Genomic DNA, 15,762 nt, shown 5'->3' with positions numbered 1-15,762 from the left:
GTATTCGGTGGTTTGTGAGACGTTTGTGTTGGGTTATCTATCAGTGCGGTCAAACATAACGTGAGCGGAGTGGCCGAAAAAGCAGTTCAGGTTATTCCAAAAGAGACTGCGCTGCATAGTCGGACGGAGACAGCTGGTGCGCGTATATTTTGTGACGAAGACCTCTTGATATGTCACTTCAATGAGAGAGTTGTGGCTATGGTGACAATCAGGTCCTTTACGGTGCCTGAATAAAGCACCGTCTGTACACAAAATCGGAGTACCGATGCTAGTCTCCTCTAGTTCATGAAGATGTCCTGTATTCCCCCTACCCTCCATGTATTGGCCGACATTCTATTATAAAAGGGTCAAGGGGACCACGCGCTGGGCGCCCTTAACATCCTCCAACCTAAGCTGAACTCAATGGGATATGCTTAACCATAGTAATGTGAGGCAACTCACGTTGTTACGCATTTCATCATCATCAGCCGGAAGTCGTCCACTGCTGAACAAATGCCTATCCCCCTTAGAACGCCACAATGAACAATAACTCCACCGGTTTCCTTTAATTTTCACAATGTCGTCAGTCCACCTGGTGGGAGGCCTGCTTTTCTCCCCCAATGGTTATCGTTCTTCGATGTGGCCCGCCCATTGCCTTTTCCACTTGCATATTTTCCCAATTATGTCAGTGTTTCCGGTTATGTATTTATTTCCCTACTTTATATTTTACTTTTGCATTCAACCGTCAGTTAATACTAATCAATGGATGGTGAAACAGCCCCTAAATGTTAATCCAAGGTAAAGACAACGCACATCAGTGAAAACCGCATCATATAATTTAAGCCGTTTCTGAGATTAGCGTGAACATTGCACAGGCAAACATTGTTTTGGATTCCATTACACGCTAATAAATATCCCGTGATAATTTTTGCAAAAATTTTCAATGTACAGGCAACGACTTGTTACAGATTTATTATAATGTAAAGATATTCTGTTTTACCAATAAAAATGTGTGGTCAACATCGTTAATTTGTCTGTCATTCTGTACGACAATGCAACGGATTTTTTGACGAAATGGGTCTCAAAATTAACGCTCATGACCGTAATACCCAAATATCATGAAAAAAAAAACAAAGATCAACGAAAATATTTATTATGAACATTTGTATAAAACAATCAAGTTCACTACTAAAAAATAAAAACCGATTACAAAAGCAATGACTGAGGAATCAAGATAATCACAGACAAAAAATGCAAATCATGTATGTGTCGGTCGAGTATAGGTATACACATTTATAATCACTGTGAATTGCAAATTTAAAGCTTAAAACTAGTATTAGACGCTATTACAAGACAGACATATGTCAATGATTTGTTAGTAAGAGGACCACCAAAGGGTTAAGTTCTACCTAGCCTCATTATAGTGACTCACATTCTACTATTAATAGTATGAAAGGGACAGCTCCTATTCAAACTACTTATTTGTACTTTGTTTTTGTTCTGCATGAAGGCACAATAGAGAAATCAAGCCAAAGAGAGATGCTATTTATTCCTATTATTTTCAACAGTGCTTCAATTTAAAGGATTCAAACGCAAGGTTTAGAACCAACTTATGTTCTCATGAACTAGAATGTTAATTCATTAATATGAATTAAAAAAAAAACCAGCACAATAATAAACAGTTTATGTGCCTAATGTATGTCCGAATGATTCAGGTGCAATAAAAAGTTTATATAAAATTGGATAATCTTATGAACCAGAGGGGCAAAGGTCTAGAATAGGGTAATCAGATTTCTCTGCTCTAATAAACCTCTTACAAATAAACAAGTGATTTTAACCAAAGCTTCTACCAGTATTTTTCAAGGGATTTCACGAGGTTGACAGGATCAACATTAGGTCCGTGGCGTTCAACCGGGACACCATTCTTGTCAATAATGAACTTGGTGAAGTTCCATTTGATGAAGTTGCCGAGGGTGCCTCCTTGCTTGTGCTGAAAATTAAATAAGATTTGAAAATGTTTTTAGAATAAGCTATGGTACTGTAAGTGTCTACAGGCTATGGCAACCACTCACCAACAGGCATGTTTTTCTCCAATATGGTATAAAAAATTAGAACTTTTTACAAGCTTTTATTTAGTTTCACCTGTCCCGTTATCTGTCTGTCTGTCTGTAATCAAATCTTGCAAGTTAAAATTGACCCACTTCCAGTAGTCAGATTGACTTGAAATTTGGAATGCTTATGTAAATCGCGTGACAATACAATAATCTGGTAGTGATATCCTGGTAGTCCAGCCAGGATAGTCTCCGCAGGGCGGAACTTCAACGGTTAATAGCATCGACTTTAAATTTGGTATGCAAATGTACTTTGAGTGACAATGCAAGTACAGTCAACAAAAAGTACAGTCAGCAAAAATAGCTTGTCTTCAAAATGGAATTTTTATGGTTAGGTTATTTCACCCTTCATCAAATCAAATCTACACTGTACTTGTTGGATACTTGAAAAACATAGGTAAGGTTAAGTTACCGTTAGAAAAACCGAAAACCAAGTTTTCTCTATACTATAACAACCAGTTTTGGATACCCTAAATACAGTTGCATCACGGAGTGATGCACCTCAGTCACTCATTCGACCTTGGGTCATAGTATAAAAAATTAAAAACCAGGAAATGGACAAACAGAAACCAACCAGATGAACAGGGAATTAGATCGAAAATACAAACTGAGACATGGATGCACAGAAAAACCAGAAAAAGAGACCAGCTCTGGGAATCGAACCCAGGTCCTCAGCATTCCGTGCTGCGTGCCATAGGTACCCCTACACTACCACTGGACAGGAGTACAGACACGAATTTCTTCTATGCACACATATCTCAGGTTGCTTATTTCTACCACGCTACTTAAACAGCAGCACTAGCACCATCTATGTTTTGCTCTTAACAAGACGTTTCATTTCAATATGGTTTTACGGGATGACCATAAAAGTAACAAATTTGGAGTTGAAGTTTGGAGTCCAAATAAATAATCAATCAGGGAATTAGACAAATAGTTCAGAATACAAGGTTAGTATAAAAAATAAATAGTCAATCAACATTAATATTTAATAAACACTGATAACCAGAACCAGCCAGGTGTTGCTTTTTAAATCAAAATAGTATCTTATCTAAGTCCAAAGATCCATTAGTTGCCTGATCATCATAGACCTGTGTCATGTTCAATGCATGATAATTTAAAAAAAAATATGGTGAAACAGGTACAATGACCACAACATTTTTGATAGAAAAAATATAGGTACCTAGATGGAATTTGTTGGTTTGTATACAGCGTTATCTTAGGGAGGTCGCACTTTTATTTAAGTTCAGTCTAGTGTATGTAGTTACCTTCAAAAACTTCCACAGTGGGCTGGCATTATCTCCATTGACATCGACTTTTTCAAATAAATCAAACTTCACTTTGCGATCGGCAGCGAAACAAACAATGTCCTCAGGGTTTCCAGGTTCCTGGCCGGCAAACTGATTGCAGGGGAACGCTAAAATACGAAGACCTAAAAAAAAGCAATCAATAAAGCCTCGAAACACAATGTTTTGGGCCTTGGTCTTGCTAATAAAATTAAACTTCACCTTTGCTCTCTGCGTATTGTTCGTACAGCTCGTTCAGTTGTTTGTAGTTGTTGGCGGTCAATCCGCACTGCGATGCGACGTTGACGATGATGCAAACATGACCCTTGTAAACATCCAGTTTTACCTCTTCTCCTTTAAGTTTCTTTACTGTAAACTCGTGGATAGATGTAGCTGATTTGTAATCCGGATTGTTAGAAGCCATTTTGCTGTAAATATGTAAAAAAAACTTGTAAATAAAAAACACAGCCTCTAACCAAAGCCTCTAACACTGATTTCTTGTAATAACGTCACAATTTGACAGAAAATGTTACTGGCAAGTGTATAATAACTAGCTTTTGTCCGCGGCTTCGCCCGCGTGGAATTCGGTTATCGCGCGCTGTTCCCAAGGGAACTCCATTTTTTCGGGATAGAAAGTAGCCTATGTCACTCTCGGACCCATAAACTATGCCAAAAATTACGTTAAATTCGTCGCTCCGTTTCGACGTGAAAGATGGACAAACATACAAACATACACACACTTTCGCATTTATAATATTAAGTATGGATAAATACTTGGCAAGAACTCACAGGTTGCATAACAATTAATAATATTTTTTTTTGTTGCTTACACAGTACTTAATTGTGCTCGTCGTGATAAACAGACAACGTTGCCAAGCCGGCCGTGTAGAAAAACAAGCCTGCCTAGTGCCTACCTACCTAGAAAACGCTCTAAAACTGTGTCACGAAGCACAAACTACGCACGAAGTTATAAATGCAGCGGAAGGGCTACTATGAAACTCGAAACTCGAAGTTCGTATCGTACCGTCTCTCTCGCTCTCGTATTAAATAGTATAAGTGTCAGAGGGCCCGCACGACACGAACTTCGAGTTTCATAGTAGCCCTGCTGAGCGTTTACGAAGTACGTTGAATGAATGAATTGAAAAATGAGGGCTATCGTTTTTTTTTGTCTTTCAAGATGGCGCTACTGTTGCGTGAGGTTTTTTAAGTGTGGCTTTCAAAGTCTGTTATACGGGCGTGAAAACAAAGTGTGGGGGGAGGTTCCAATAGAGAGATCTCTCTCCAGGCAGGTGGCATGCCTGGGGACCGAAGTCCGACCGAAGGACGAGCGTCGGAATTTGTATATATGTGGCGTTATCTGGGAAAAGGTACCTTGTTGTCGGTTCTAGTTTCCGAGATAATCGCGCTTAAAGTAAAATGTCGAAAAAAAAAACATTTTTTCTTTCTTTACTCTATATTAATAAGCAGGGTCTAATTTGGTTTGTGGCCTTATGGCGTCCAAGGAATATGACACAACTAATCCTGTCTTCAGAAATGGAGCATGATTCACCGGGGTGTGGTTGAGCACAATTATAGCAAACTGGTTTCGATATGCGCTTGGCAGCAATGTGCCCAAACTTGCAGCATTTTCTGCACTGAATTGAGGGGAGTTCGTTCGAGCTAACTGTGATAGCTGTGTTATAAATGTAGATTTTATCCGGTAAAATCTGGGACTAGAAAGTTAATACCACATTATTGGAGGGAATCCATTCCGGTGGCTGGCCTTCTCTGCGTATTTTTCGGTACAAGCGGCAGGCTGTAGGTAATGATATTGCAGTAGTTTTGAGAGCCTAATCCGGATCGGAATTGTAGACCTTCGACCAGTTCCTGCAAAGTTCAATCAATCAGTAGGGATAATTTATTTTTTACAAGCCCCATTCGGGAAACATGGTATCTAGGTATTGAGACTATTGAGGCTATCAAAAATACATAAGTAATATAATTTAAACAAATAATAAAAAATAAAAATAAAAACAAGTTTAAGTATGTGTAATCACGAAGGTTTTCGGATAACAATTCCATTTTGTAGAAGTTATTAGCAACCTGAGCAATTTTAAATCCAACTGATATTTTGTTACGGCCAATTGACTTGATAGAACCTTCCACCACAATACACGTCTGCCACTATGTCTGGTACATTATTTTTATATAGTAATTAGGCCACTTTTAACACCTGCAAGGACAGGCCTGAAGTCAATTCCGGTTCTACCCTACTCATATGAACTAAGAAAGGGCCTTTATCTGTGTCAGTGTAATTCAACTGAGGGTCATCAGCACTATACCCCGGGCTTACATATATATTTTGATATAATGCCCCTGGGGTATTCTTACTTTTGCTCGTCTTTTCCGCCATTCGCTTTCTTTTTGATGCATCATGGTCCATTTGCGATAGGTAAAAGGAGCCATATGAATGGCGTCGGGGACAGACTCAGGACAGGACTACCCTTATTTATTATCAACAATATGGGCTCCCTCGATCGGAAGGCTCCTTGTCGGACATTTTAAAATTAAAACACTTACCTGAAGTGTGGATTCACCTATGAGTTAGGGTTAGTAACCTCCAGCAAGCATAAACCTATGGATAGTATTTTCCAGGGTACCTACACACAACCGAACACTTGTTTTTTTTTGGAAAGATTAACCCGGGCACATGTGTTTACCAACCAACGCAGCAACGAGGAATCCCTAGCTGAAGTTGTAAACGCTTCTTTTAATGTCACTGTGACAAATAAGGATACGTTCGAAAACTTTTTTTTCTGGATGAGAATGTATTTCACCGTTTTAATGATCATAACTACTATCGTCCGTCAACTACTTAAAAGTTATTTACGGAAATAAACACCATCAGAAAAAAAACGTCTTAAAAAAATTATATCAATATAATTATATTTGTTTCTTTATGCGTCTCATTGCGAAATATGTGGTGACATAGAATTTTCACAAGTAACTACTTTTAGAACAGAATATTCCTCTTTCTTTTTCTTTTTTTCATTCATCGAAAATATCGGAATCGTACGGCGCACCATAACAATACAATACAATACAAATATTCTTTATTGCACACCTCAAATCAATTCAAAAAATCTACCCAATCCGTAATAATATTCTGTTTTTTTTCTGTAAAATGGCTTACATGACGTCCTGTTTCCGCAGATGCGTCAGCCTAACGAATCTGAACGTCTTCAGTGTCCAGGGTATCCAGAAAGCGTCGTATCACGAACGGGTAAGTTGTTATTAAATTTCTTGCGAAATGTCAAGGTCCATCGATCGGGCTCCGACGTAATGTTTACCGATTTCGTTAATATTACAGGTTATCGATCACTATGAAAATCCGCGTAATGTGGGGTCGCTTGATAAGAAAGACAAAAACGTCGGTACGGGCTTAGTGGGAGCGCCAGCTTGTGGCGACGTTATGAAACTGCAAATTAAAGTGGACGACGCAGGAAAGATCATAGATGCTAAATTCAAAACGTTTGGCTGCGGCTCCGCCATCGCCTCTAGCTCGCTTGCTACAGAATGGGTCAAAGGAAAAACGGTGGATGAGGCATTGAAACTGAAAAATACTGATATTGCCAAAGAACTATCTTTGCCGCCGGTCAAGCTGCATTGCTCCAGTAAGTCAAACAGTCTGTGATATACTTCAAACTCATGGTTTGACATTTGGCCAGAGGCGTCTTTAGTACATTTAGCGCCCGTGTGCAATTATTACTTTAGCGGCATCTAGGAAGCGCATGGTCAAAATTTCTGATAGTAGTTCGTTTTTGCGGGGGACGCAGTTTTAACCTAACCTAACCTACTTGTCTGGTAGCAGTTCGTTTTTGTGGGCGACGCAGTCTAACCTCATCTACTTTTCTGATAGCAGTTCGTTTCTGTGGAAGACGCCGGTCTAATCTAATCTATAGTCCATTCAAAATAACATTGGACTCTAGAAGGGGTTCTAAACACTTTTTGTGAAGTCGTAATAATAATGATGATGATACTTAAATAAAAGAAGTAATAAGATGAAGTCATAATTTTGTTTATTTTGTAAATAGATAAATACGTAATTTACTTACAAAATAACACAATATTAATAAGTGGTTCAACGATGAAGTAGTTCCTGCTATGCTTCTTTCCATTCCAAATTTCATCAAATTTGGTGCAGTGCTTTATTTGTAAAAAGTTAACTATTTGTATATGATTAAAGGTCACATTTAGATCCAAACTGGCGTTTAAAACTATTAATAATGTAGAGAATATTTCTTGACTTAATAATATTATAAATGTTTTGTTTCTTACAGAATGTTGTTTACCTCTGCCTCTTTAGGTATTTTATAGGAAGACATTTCTGTTTTTAACAAAATAGAATAAGTTTTTTTGATTGTTTTTAAATTATGATATTAAAACTTGAAAAGTTAATCTTTACCACACCCAAATTGTTTGCAATGAATCTCATAGCTTAAAGCGGGCAGATAGATTGGCTAGCCTGGCTGTCACAATTGATCGTGTTTCTAAATATGTACTGAATTATGCAACTGGCTAAAGAGTGCAAATGGCATTTAGTGCTTGACAAAGGGCATTATGGTACCATGCAGAATAAATTTAAAGTAAGCATACGTGTTCGATCTGGTCAATTCCACTTAATGTTTTTGCTTTGATGAGATTGTGCAATCACCTCTGAAGACCTATTCACTTTCTTGTATTGATCAGAATAAGGAGATCAGAGTATATTCTTGTTTAATTAAATGTAATTCTCAGTCGATTCAGAAGAAGCGACGCGAATTTACAGATTCATTGACGGCCTTTGAACGTGTTCAGTGCAAGGGAGAGTAATATGTCTTTAGTGTGTGTATATGGCTCCCATGAGGCTGACATAGTCACATTTGCTAAAGCCTCGTTAAAATATTAGATCTTACTAATATAATATGTATTTATTATAAATGCGAAAGGTTGTAAGTCTGTATGTTGGTTGGTACCTAACTCTTCATGTGTTAACCGCTGAACTGATTTAGATGAAATTCAGTATACAGATATTACAAGTCCCGGGAAAGGACAGAATAATTTTTATCTCGGTAAACTGCATAGTTCCCACGGGGTAGCAATAAACGAATTCTACGTGAACGGAGTCGCGGGCAACTTAAAGTCATATTGATTGTATTCGATATTTTAATTAGAACTAAGTTTGGACTGTACACTAATAAAAACAATTTATTAAATCACTTCCTAAAGCGTGCACTATAAAGAGCCTATTTTCCTTCTGTCCATTCCTATCCTGAACAGACTACTTTTCCGGTAGCAGTAGCAAATAATTACATTTCGCATAAACCAACCATGGTCATTTTGAACAAACATTTTTTTAGAATACAATATTAACCAAAAAAAAAATGTTTGCTTAATAAACGTTTGTCGTAATAAAATTTCACAAAGTAAAATTATGCCAAATGATAATTAGACCAAATGAATAAAATGCGAAATGTAAATATGCTAAAGATTCGTTTGGGAAACGAAACTACTGTGATAAGTTTTTTGGGAAGTGAAATTTGATGAAAAATATTTTGCCGAAACGGCAGTACACCCATTTTATGTTGTGATTTATCAGCAGATTGTAATTGTAATTACAAAGATTATTTGATTTCATTGTTGTATTTAAAACATTCAATAAAAGAATAAACTCGTAAACAAGTTTAGTCTGATTCTGCATAATGCTATCCATGCATTGTAAGATCGCCCCTCGCTTGTCGCATGGGGGCGGCGCCGACGTGAGAGAGTAGGTAATAGGTATGAGTGCTACGTTGTTCATTGCTGTTAGTTTGTTTGCGTAAATGCTACAAATGGAATCACAAATCGAACGAAGCGTTCATTGCTAGCAGTTACGTTTCTTGAGAATTATTATTCATAGTGATCGACCCAAATCCAAACTTTCATGATGGAAGGATTGTTTACTACATCCGTCTATTACTTTAAAAAGATGATAATTAACTGGTTTTGACATATTTTTTTTTCAGTGCTAGCTGAAGATGCAATAAGGGCGGCTCTATCTGACTACAGGATCAAACAACAGGACAAGAAGTAGATTGGAATGTCAAAGTAAAATTGGAACAGATCTGTGATTGTTAAAAGGTAATAAACGACAGAAAATTGAAATGGATATTGGAAATGATATATTTAGTTCTAGAACAAATAAAGTGAACAGCTAATTGGCTTTCGAAAATTTCAGCACAGTAGAACCTATCGTCCCCCTGGGAGTGAAAAGTTACAAAGTCCCAAATTGTCGAAATTGGTTTTTTAATGCCATCAATATTGTTTTTTTTCTTTTCTGCAAATTTTCAGTCATTACTATGTCAATAGGAGCCATAGATCCAATTTTTTAAAGTTAGTAAATTCATTACTTTGTTTGTAGTTTTTGCGCATGAATTGAAGTGAGAATTAACTTAAAGTACTTAATGAATTTATGCCGAAAAAAAGCTGGCCAAAGTGGTAACTTTAAGTCATTTTAGATATTTTTGCCATATCCAGTTATGTCTATGACCTAGCATTATTTTATTCCCAAGTTCACTAAAACAACTTAGTTACCTAAATTGCAAAATTTGTTACAAAATATGAAAGCAAAAATTAACTAAGTAGTTTTGAGTTTTCGATCATCAAATTATGGTTTAATTAAATATCATGCAAATAGACACTAACTAGTCTAAAAATCACTAACTGACATCTAGGTTCAAAATTGAAGAGATAAAAGTAATTATCGCTAATAACTTAGAAAATTTAGCTTTTTGTTTCGATTTGGCACGTGGAACTTTATACCGTGCGTGACATTATGTCATTGTGATGAGCCCACAATTATGATAAATATCTCACGGCACCTCACGGCATAAAACTTAAGTTTTTTTTTAATTTTCACTACTTTAAACCTCTGTATCTCAAATCAGCAAAATACGACAGTGACTTTTCGTTCTATGGGACGCTATATTCTAGACAATTTTGATGTAGATGTTTTGATGTTAGAATAGACTAATTAAGTTGACTATGTTTTAAGTAAATTTTATGATGATTATATCTATTTTTTATTTACATTGTGGAATATAAATGAGGATTTTTCGACGGGTGGATATCGCTAGATGGCGTTAGTATCGTGACATCGTGAGGTCCGTTTAACATTGGCGTCGCGCTCGTGTTTGGTTAAATAAATAAATGAGCCAATCGCAAGCAAGACTGAAACGTCAAAGGGCCTCACGATACTAACGCCATCTAGCGATATTTCGACTGTAGACAAACCCTCACTAATAAAACTTTTAAGCTACGCATAATAAATATTATTCGTAGATGTACAACGTGATAATCCGAAGCATTTCATTGTACTCAAGTTACGAAATTTTCCTTTTAAACAAAAGTTCATGTTACGCCAGAGCATCAATATAGTTGAGCGTTTAATGGAACTCAGAATCAAGAGCGCAATCGATTCCGATCGTTTAAAAAAATGACACTATTTTTTCATACAAAATTTGACGAGTCAGTTTTACGCCCATACTGAGTGAGTGTATGAAAAAAAAACGTCGCAAAACCAATTTTTTTTGGGGATATTTTTACCATCGGAATCGATTGTGCTCTTGATTCTGAGTAGGAAAAACCATTGTTTTTCCAAAATTAAAAAAAAGAAAGTACACTTTGAAAACGCCCATTTATGAAAAATTTTACAAATGTAACTATCTGGCAACACTGAGGAGTTGAGAAACTTCGATGGCGCGATGTAGGATTTAGAGATTTATATTTGCTTACTAGATGGCGCTAGGAGTCACTACACCGCCGCTTTTCATTACCAATCCCAATTTTTAGCATCTAAACGTTTGCTTTTGCCTGAAGGCCGCAAAACTATTTCAATATTTCATATAACAAACATTATTTGTGCTACATTTATTTGCTTGCTCCCCAATATAGGCAACAGCAAATATTCGTTCTGCCTACGAGCTCGTACCTATATCCATACGTAAATTCATAATAGGTAGGAATGACAATAAATATTGGCTAAGTTAATATGACGTAGAAGTTGTTATCCTAAATTATCTATTTAAAAAAACACTGCTCGTTAAAATTTAAGTCCTAGGTGTAGTTAATGTACGCTTAAATAATGCACGGTCTGATAATCCGTGCTTAATGTGCACGAATTATCAATATCATGCCGTGCATTATCACCCCGTACCGAACTAGCAGGGCCAATAATGTACGCATATCGAAAATACAAACCGAAATATAGGTGCATAGAAAAACCAGAAAAACAAGACCAGCGCTGGGAATCGAACCCAAGTCCTCGGCATTCCATGCCACGTGCTAAACCACTACACACCACTGGTCAGTGATACAGACACGAATTTCTCCTATGCTGCATAGGCTATGCACCACATATCTCAACTTGTTTGTTTTCTTATTTAGTCACTTAAGCAGCGACACTAGCGACATCTATGCTGTAGCCCTAATCGAGAAACTCTCAGCACCCCTTGGAACTAACCACTCACCCGGACAAGAGATGTCGTTATTAAGCAATCAAATTTTTTGTCACTTTTACGGTCATCCCGTAAAACCCATATCGAAGATACAAACTGAAATATGCATAGAAAAACCAGAAAAATAAGACCAGCGCTACAACAAGATGGGTGTGTGTGTGGATCAAATTTAACTTTCAAGTTTTTGGTTAAAAATCATTTTTAATAAAAGCTTTCTTTGCTGACTGTACTTTTGTTGACAATACTTGCATTGCCATACTGAGTCATACAAACTACATTTGCATACCAAATTTCAAGTCGATGCCATTAACCGTTGAAGAGTTCCGTCCTGCGGAGACAATCCTGGCTGGACTACCAGGATGTCACTACCAGGTTATTGTATTGTCACGCGATTTACATAAGTATTCCAAATTTCAAGTCTATCTGACTACTGGAAGTTGGTTAAATTATACTTACAAGATTTGACAACAGACAGACAGACAACAGGACAGGTGAATGAAACTAAATAAAAGCTTGTAAAAACAAAGATCAACGAAAAATATTTATTATGAACATTTCTATAAAACAATCAAGTTCAACTACTAAAAAATAAAAACCGATAACAAAACAATGACTGAGGAATCAAGATAATCACAGACAAAAAATGCAAATCATGTGTTGAGTATAGGTACTCATTTATAATCACTGTGAATTGCAAATTTAAAGCTTAAAACTAGTATTAGACGCTATTACAAGGTCTCCATAGGACAAAAACATATGTCAATGATTTCTTAGTAAGAGGACCACCAAAGGGTATAAGTTCTACCTAGCCTCATTATAGTGACTCGAATTCTACTATTAATAGTATGAAAGGGACAGCTCCTATTCAAACTACTTATTTGTACTTTGTTCTTGTTCTGCATGAAGGCACAATAGAGAAATCAAGCCTAAGAGAGATGCTATTTAGTCCTATTATTTTCAGAGTGCTTCAATTTAAAGGATTCAAACGCAAGGTTTAGAACCAACTTATGTTCTCATGAACTAGAATGTTAATTCATTAATATGAATTTAAAAAAAACCAGCACAATAATAAACAGTTTATGTGCCTAATGTATGTCCGAATGATTCAGGTGCAATAAAAAGTTTATATAAAATTGGATAATCTTATGAACCAGAGGGCAAAGGTCTAGAATAGGGTAACAGATTTCTCTGCTCTAATAAACCTCTTACAAATAAACAAGTGATTTAACCAAAGCTTCTACCAGTATTTTTCAAGGGATTTCACGAGGTTGACAGGATCAACATTAGGTCCGTGGCGTTCAACCGGACACCATTCTTGTCAATAATGAACTTGGTGAAGTTCCATTTGATGAAGTTGCCGAGTGCACCTCCTTGCTTGTGCTGAAAATGAAATAAGATTTGAAAATGTTTTTAGAATAAGCTATGATATTGTAAGTGTCCACAGGCTATGACAACCACTCATAACAGGCATGTTTGTCTCCAATATGGTATAAAAACTAAGAACTTTTTTCACCCTTCATAAAATCAAATCCACACTGTATTAGTTGGATACTTGGAAAACATAGGTTAGGTTAAGAGGAAACCCTAAGGGAGAGAGAATTGAGAAATAGGTATTTGTAAAATCTAATTGCTGTTGTCTCAACCTCAAGCAGAGCGCGATAGAGCAACTGCAGCTTGGACCGAAAATACCTATTAAAAATACATAAAATCAATGTTTCGTAGTCCCCTGATTTCTTCTCCAAAACTTGACCTATTTAATTATATTTTTAATAAAAAAATAAAGAAAGGCTTTGGCCATGTTCCTGTTTTCCTTTGTCAAGCTAAATTTGTTTTCTGGATGTTTGAACACAGTGGAAAATCAGGCATTTTTTTGTTTAGGTTTTTGAAGGTTAATATCACTTTTAATAATATTAATTTAAGGAAAAAGGAAAAACAGGGACATAGATTTTTGAAAAAAAAAAATTTCTCTTCTGGCATTATCTAGGGAGAAAACAGGGGACTATGTTTGTATGGAAAAACTGCCCTTGTGTTTCCTCTTAAATTACAGTTAGGGCATCCAAAAACCAGTTTTTATTGTATGAGAAAACCACTGGGGTTTCTCCATACTATAAAAACCGGTTCACACTGGCTTCAGTCACTCATTCAACCTTGGGTCATAGAATAAAAATTACCAATCAGGAAATGGACAAACAGAAACCAAGCCTGTTTACATTCAGTATAAATAGAAAACATGCTTTGTGGGAACTTAGACAACTGTTCATAATTGGATATTGATATTGTTCAACTGAAATTTCATCCATGAAAAACAATCTTGCCATTCAAGGTTAGCATAAAAAAATAATCAATAGTTAATCACACATAAATATTCAATAAATACTGGTAACCAGACAGGTGTTGCTTTTTAAATCAAAATAGTATCTTATCTAAGTCCAAAGATCCATTAGTTGCCTGATCATCATAGATTGCCTGTGTCATGTTCAATGCATGATAATTAAAAAAAAACTTAAGAAATTATGGTGAAAGCCCAGGAGTGACACTTTCCCGGCCCGGATAATACCGACCGTTTTTCGTGTACACGCCCATTGACGCTCCGTCAGTTTGTATGGGCGTGTACGCAAAAAACAGGGCCAGTATTTCCATGTTGGTGTTTTCCGGGCCAGGAAAGAGTGTCACCCGGTTTGTATACAGTGTTATCTAAGGGAGGTCGCACTTTTATTTAAGTTCAGTCTAGTGTAGTTACCTTCAAAAACTTCCACAGTGGGCTGGCATCGTCTCCATTGACATCGACTTTTTCAAATAAATCAAACTTCACTTTGCGATCGGCAGCAAAACAAACAATCTCCTCAGGGTTACCAGGCTCCTGGCCGGCAAACTGATTGCAGGGAAACGCTAAAATACGAAGACCTAAAAAAAGCAATCAATAAAGCACGCGAAACAATGTTTTGGGCCTTGGTCTTGCTAATAAAATTAAACTTCACCTTTGCTCTCTGCGTATTGTTCGTACAGCTCGTTCAGTTGTTTGTAGTTGTTGGCGGTCAATCCGCACTGCGATGCGACGTTGACGATGATGCAAACATGACCCTTGTAAACATCCAGTTTTACCTCTTCTCCTTTAATTTTCTTTACTGTAAACTCATGGATAGATGTAGCTGATTTGTAATCCGGATTGTTAGAAGCCATTTTACTGTAAATATGTAACAAAAACTTGTAAAAAAACTATCAGCCTCACGCTGATTTGATTTGACTTGTAATTTTGTAATACAGAATAGCTTGTTGACAATGACGTCACAATTTGACAGATAATGTTACCGGCAAGGCGGCAAGTGTATATAATAAACACTTGGCAATAACTCACAAGTTGCTTAACAATTAATAATTATATATTTTGTTACTTACACAGTATTAAATTGTGCTCGTGATAAACAGACAGCGTTGCCAAGGATTGGAACAACAAGCCTAGAAAACGCTCTAAAGCCGTATGCATGGTCATGACTTATATAGCAGCACGAACGAAACGAACTACGCACGAAGTTACAAGCAGTGTTGCCAGGGTCAGATTTCGTTTTGGTCCGAAATTCGTCCGCAAAAGCTTTTTCCGTTGTGATTGTGACACGAAAATTAACCATAAAATTATTGTTGTGTCACAACGGGACTTTTCCGGTCAGTCGTTTTGTATGATTTATTAACTTTGCACTTCCACTTGGAATGGAGCTAATTTTTTTTCTAAGTATTCAACTTGTTCCCCCCACTCGAAATCACTAGCACACCGAAAAAAAGTGTCCTTAATTATTTTATCAATTTTGCGACTTTTTTCATATAAGTAGTTCACACTTTTTTAATGATGCGTCCAAAGACTACATATATAATGGGAGTTGA

The 15,762-nt window shown here is 36.7% G+C and overlaps 1 protein-coding gene and 1 pseudogene across 3 annotated transcripts; both read right to left on the bottom strand.

The window, feature by feature from the left end:
* Nucleotides 1-1,116: 1,116 nt before the first annotated feature.
* LOC141436040 (uncharacterized) lies at nucleotides 1,117-4,387 on the bottom strand. 3 transcript variants are annotated; one of them, XM_074098876.1, is made up of 4 exons: nucleotides 4,292-4,387; nucleotides 3,596-3,801; nucleotides 3,356-3,519; nucleotides 1,117-1,969 (listed from the first exon to the last, which is right to left on the bottom strand). In XM_074098876.1, the coding sequence occupies exons 2-4, from the start codon at nucleotides 3,795-3,797 to the stop codon at nucleotides 1,826-1,828; spliced, it is 510 nt and encodes a 169-aa protein (XP_073954977.1). In that variant the 5' UTR covers nucleotides 3,798-3,801; nucleotides 4,292-4,387; the 3' UTR covers nucleotides 1,117-1,825. The 3 variants fall into 3 exon arrangements, with proteins under 3 accessions (XP_073954977.1, XP_073954975.1, XP_073954976.1); XM_074098874.1 differs by having other exon boundaries at nucleotides 4,204-4,305; XM_074098875.1 differs by lacking the exon at nucleotides 4,292-4,387 and adding an exon at nucleotides 4,163-4,274.
* Nucleotides 4,388-5,187: 800 nt separating this feature from the next.
* Nucleotides 5,188-15,166, bottom strand: LOC141436039 (uncharacterized; annotated as a pseudogene).
* Between the last annotated feature and the right edge of the window lie 596 nt (nucleotides 15,167-15,762).

Source organism: Choristoneura fumiferana, chromosome 16, assembly GCF_025370935.1.
Source record: "Choristoneura fumiferana chromosome 16, NRCan_CFum_1, whole genome shotgun sequence".
Taxonomy (NCBI): domain Eukaryota; kingdom Metazoa; phylum Arthropoda; class Insecta; order Lepidoptera; family Tortricidae; genus Choristoneura; species Choristoneura fumiferana.
This window is presented reverse-complemented; position numbering and strand designations above follow the sequence as displayed.

Bases quoted from the DNA above. Each gene is read 5' to 3' on its own strand.
- LOC141436040 (XM_074098876.1), bottom strand. From the start codon at position 3,797: ATGGCTTCTAACAATCCGGATTACAAATCAGCTACATCTATCCACGAG. The intron at 3,520-3,595 runs GTGAAGTTTAAT...GCTTTTTTTTAG, and splicing joins ACAATACGCAGAGAGCAAAG to GTCTTCGTATTTTAGCGTTC. The intron at 1,970-3,355 runs GTAACTACATAC...TTTAATTTTCAG, and splicing joins CACTGTGGAAGTTTTTGAAG to CACAAGCAAGGAGGCACCCT.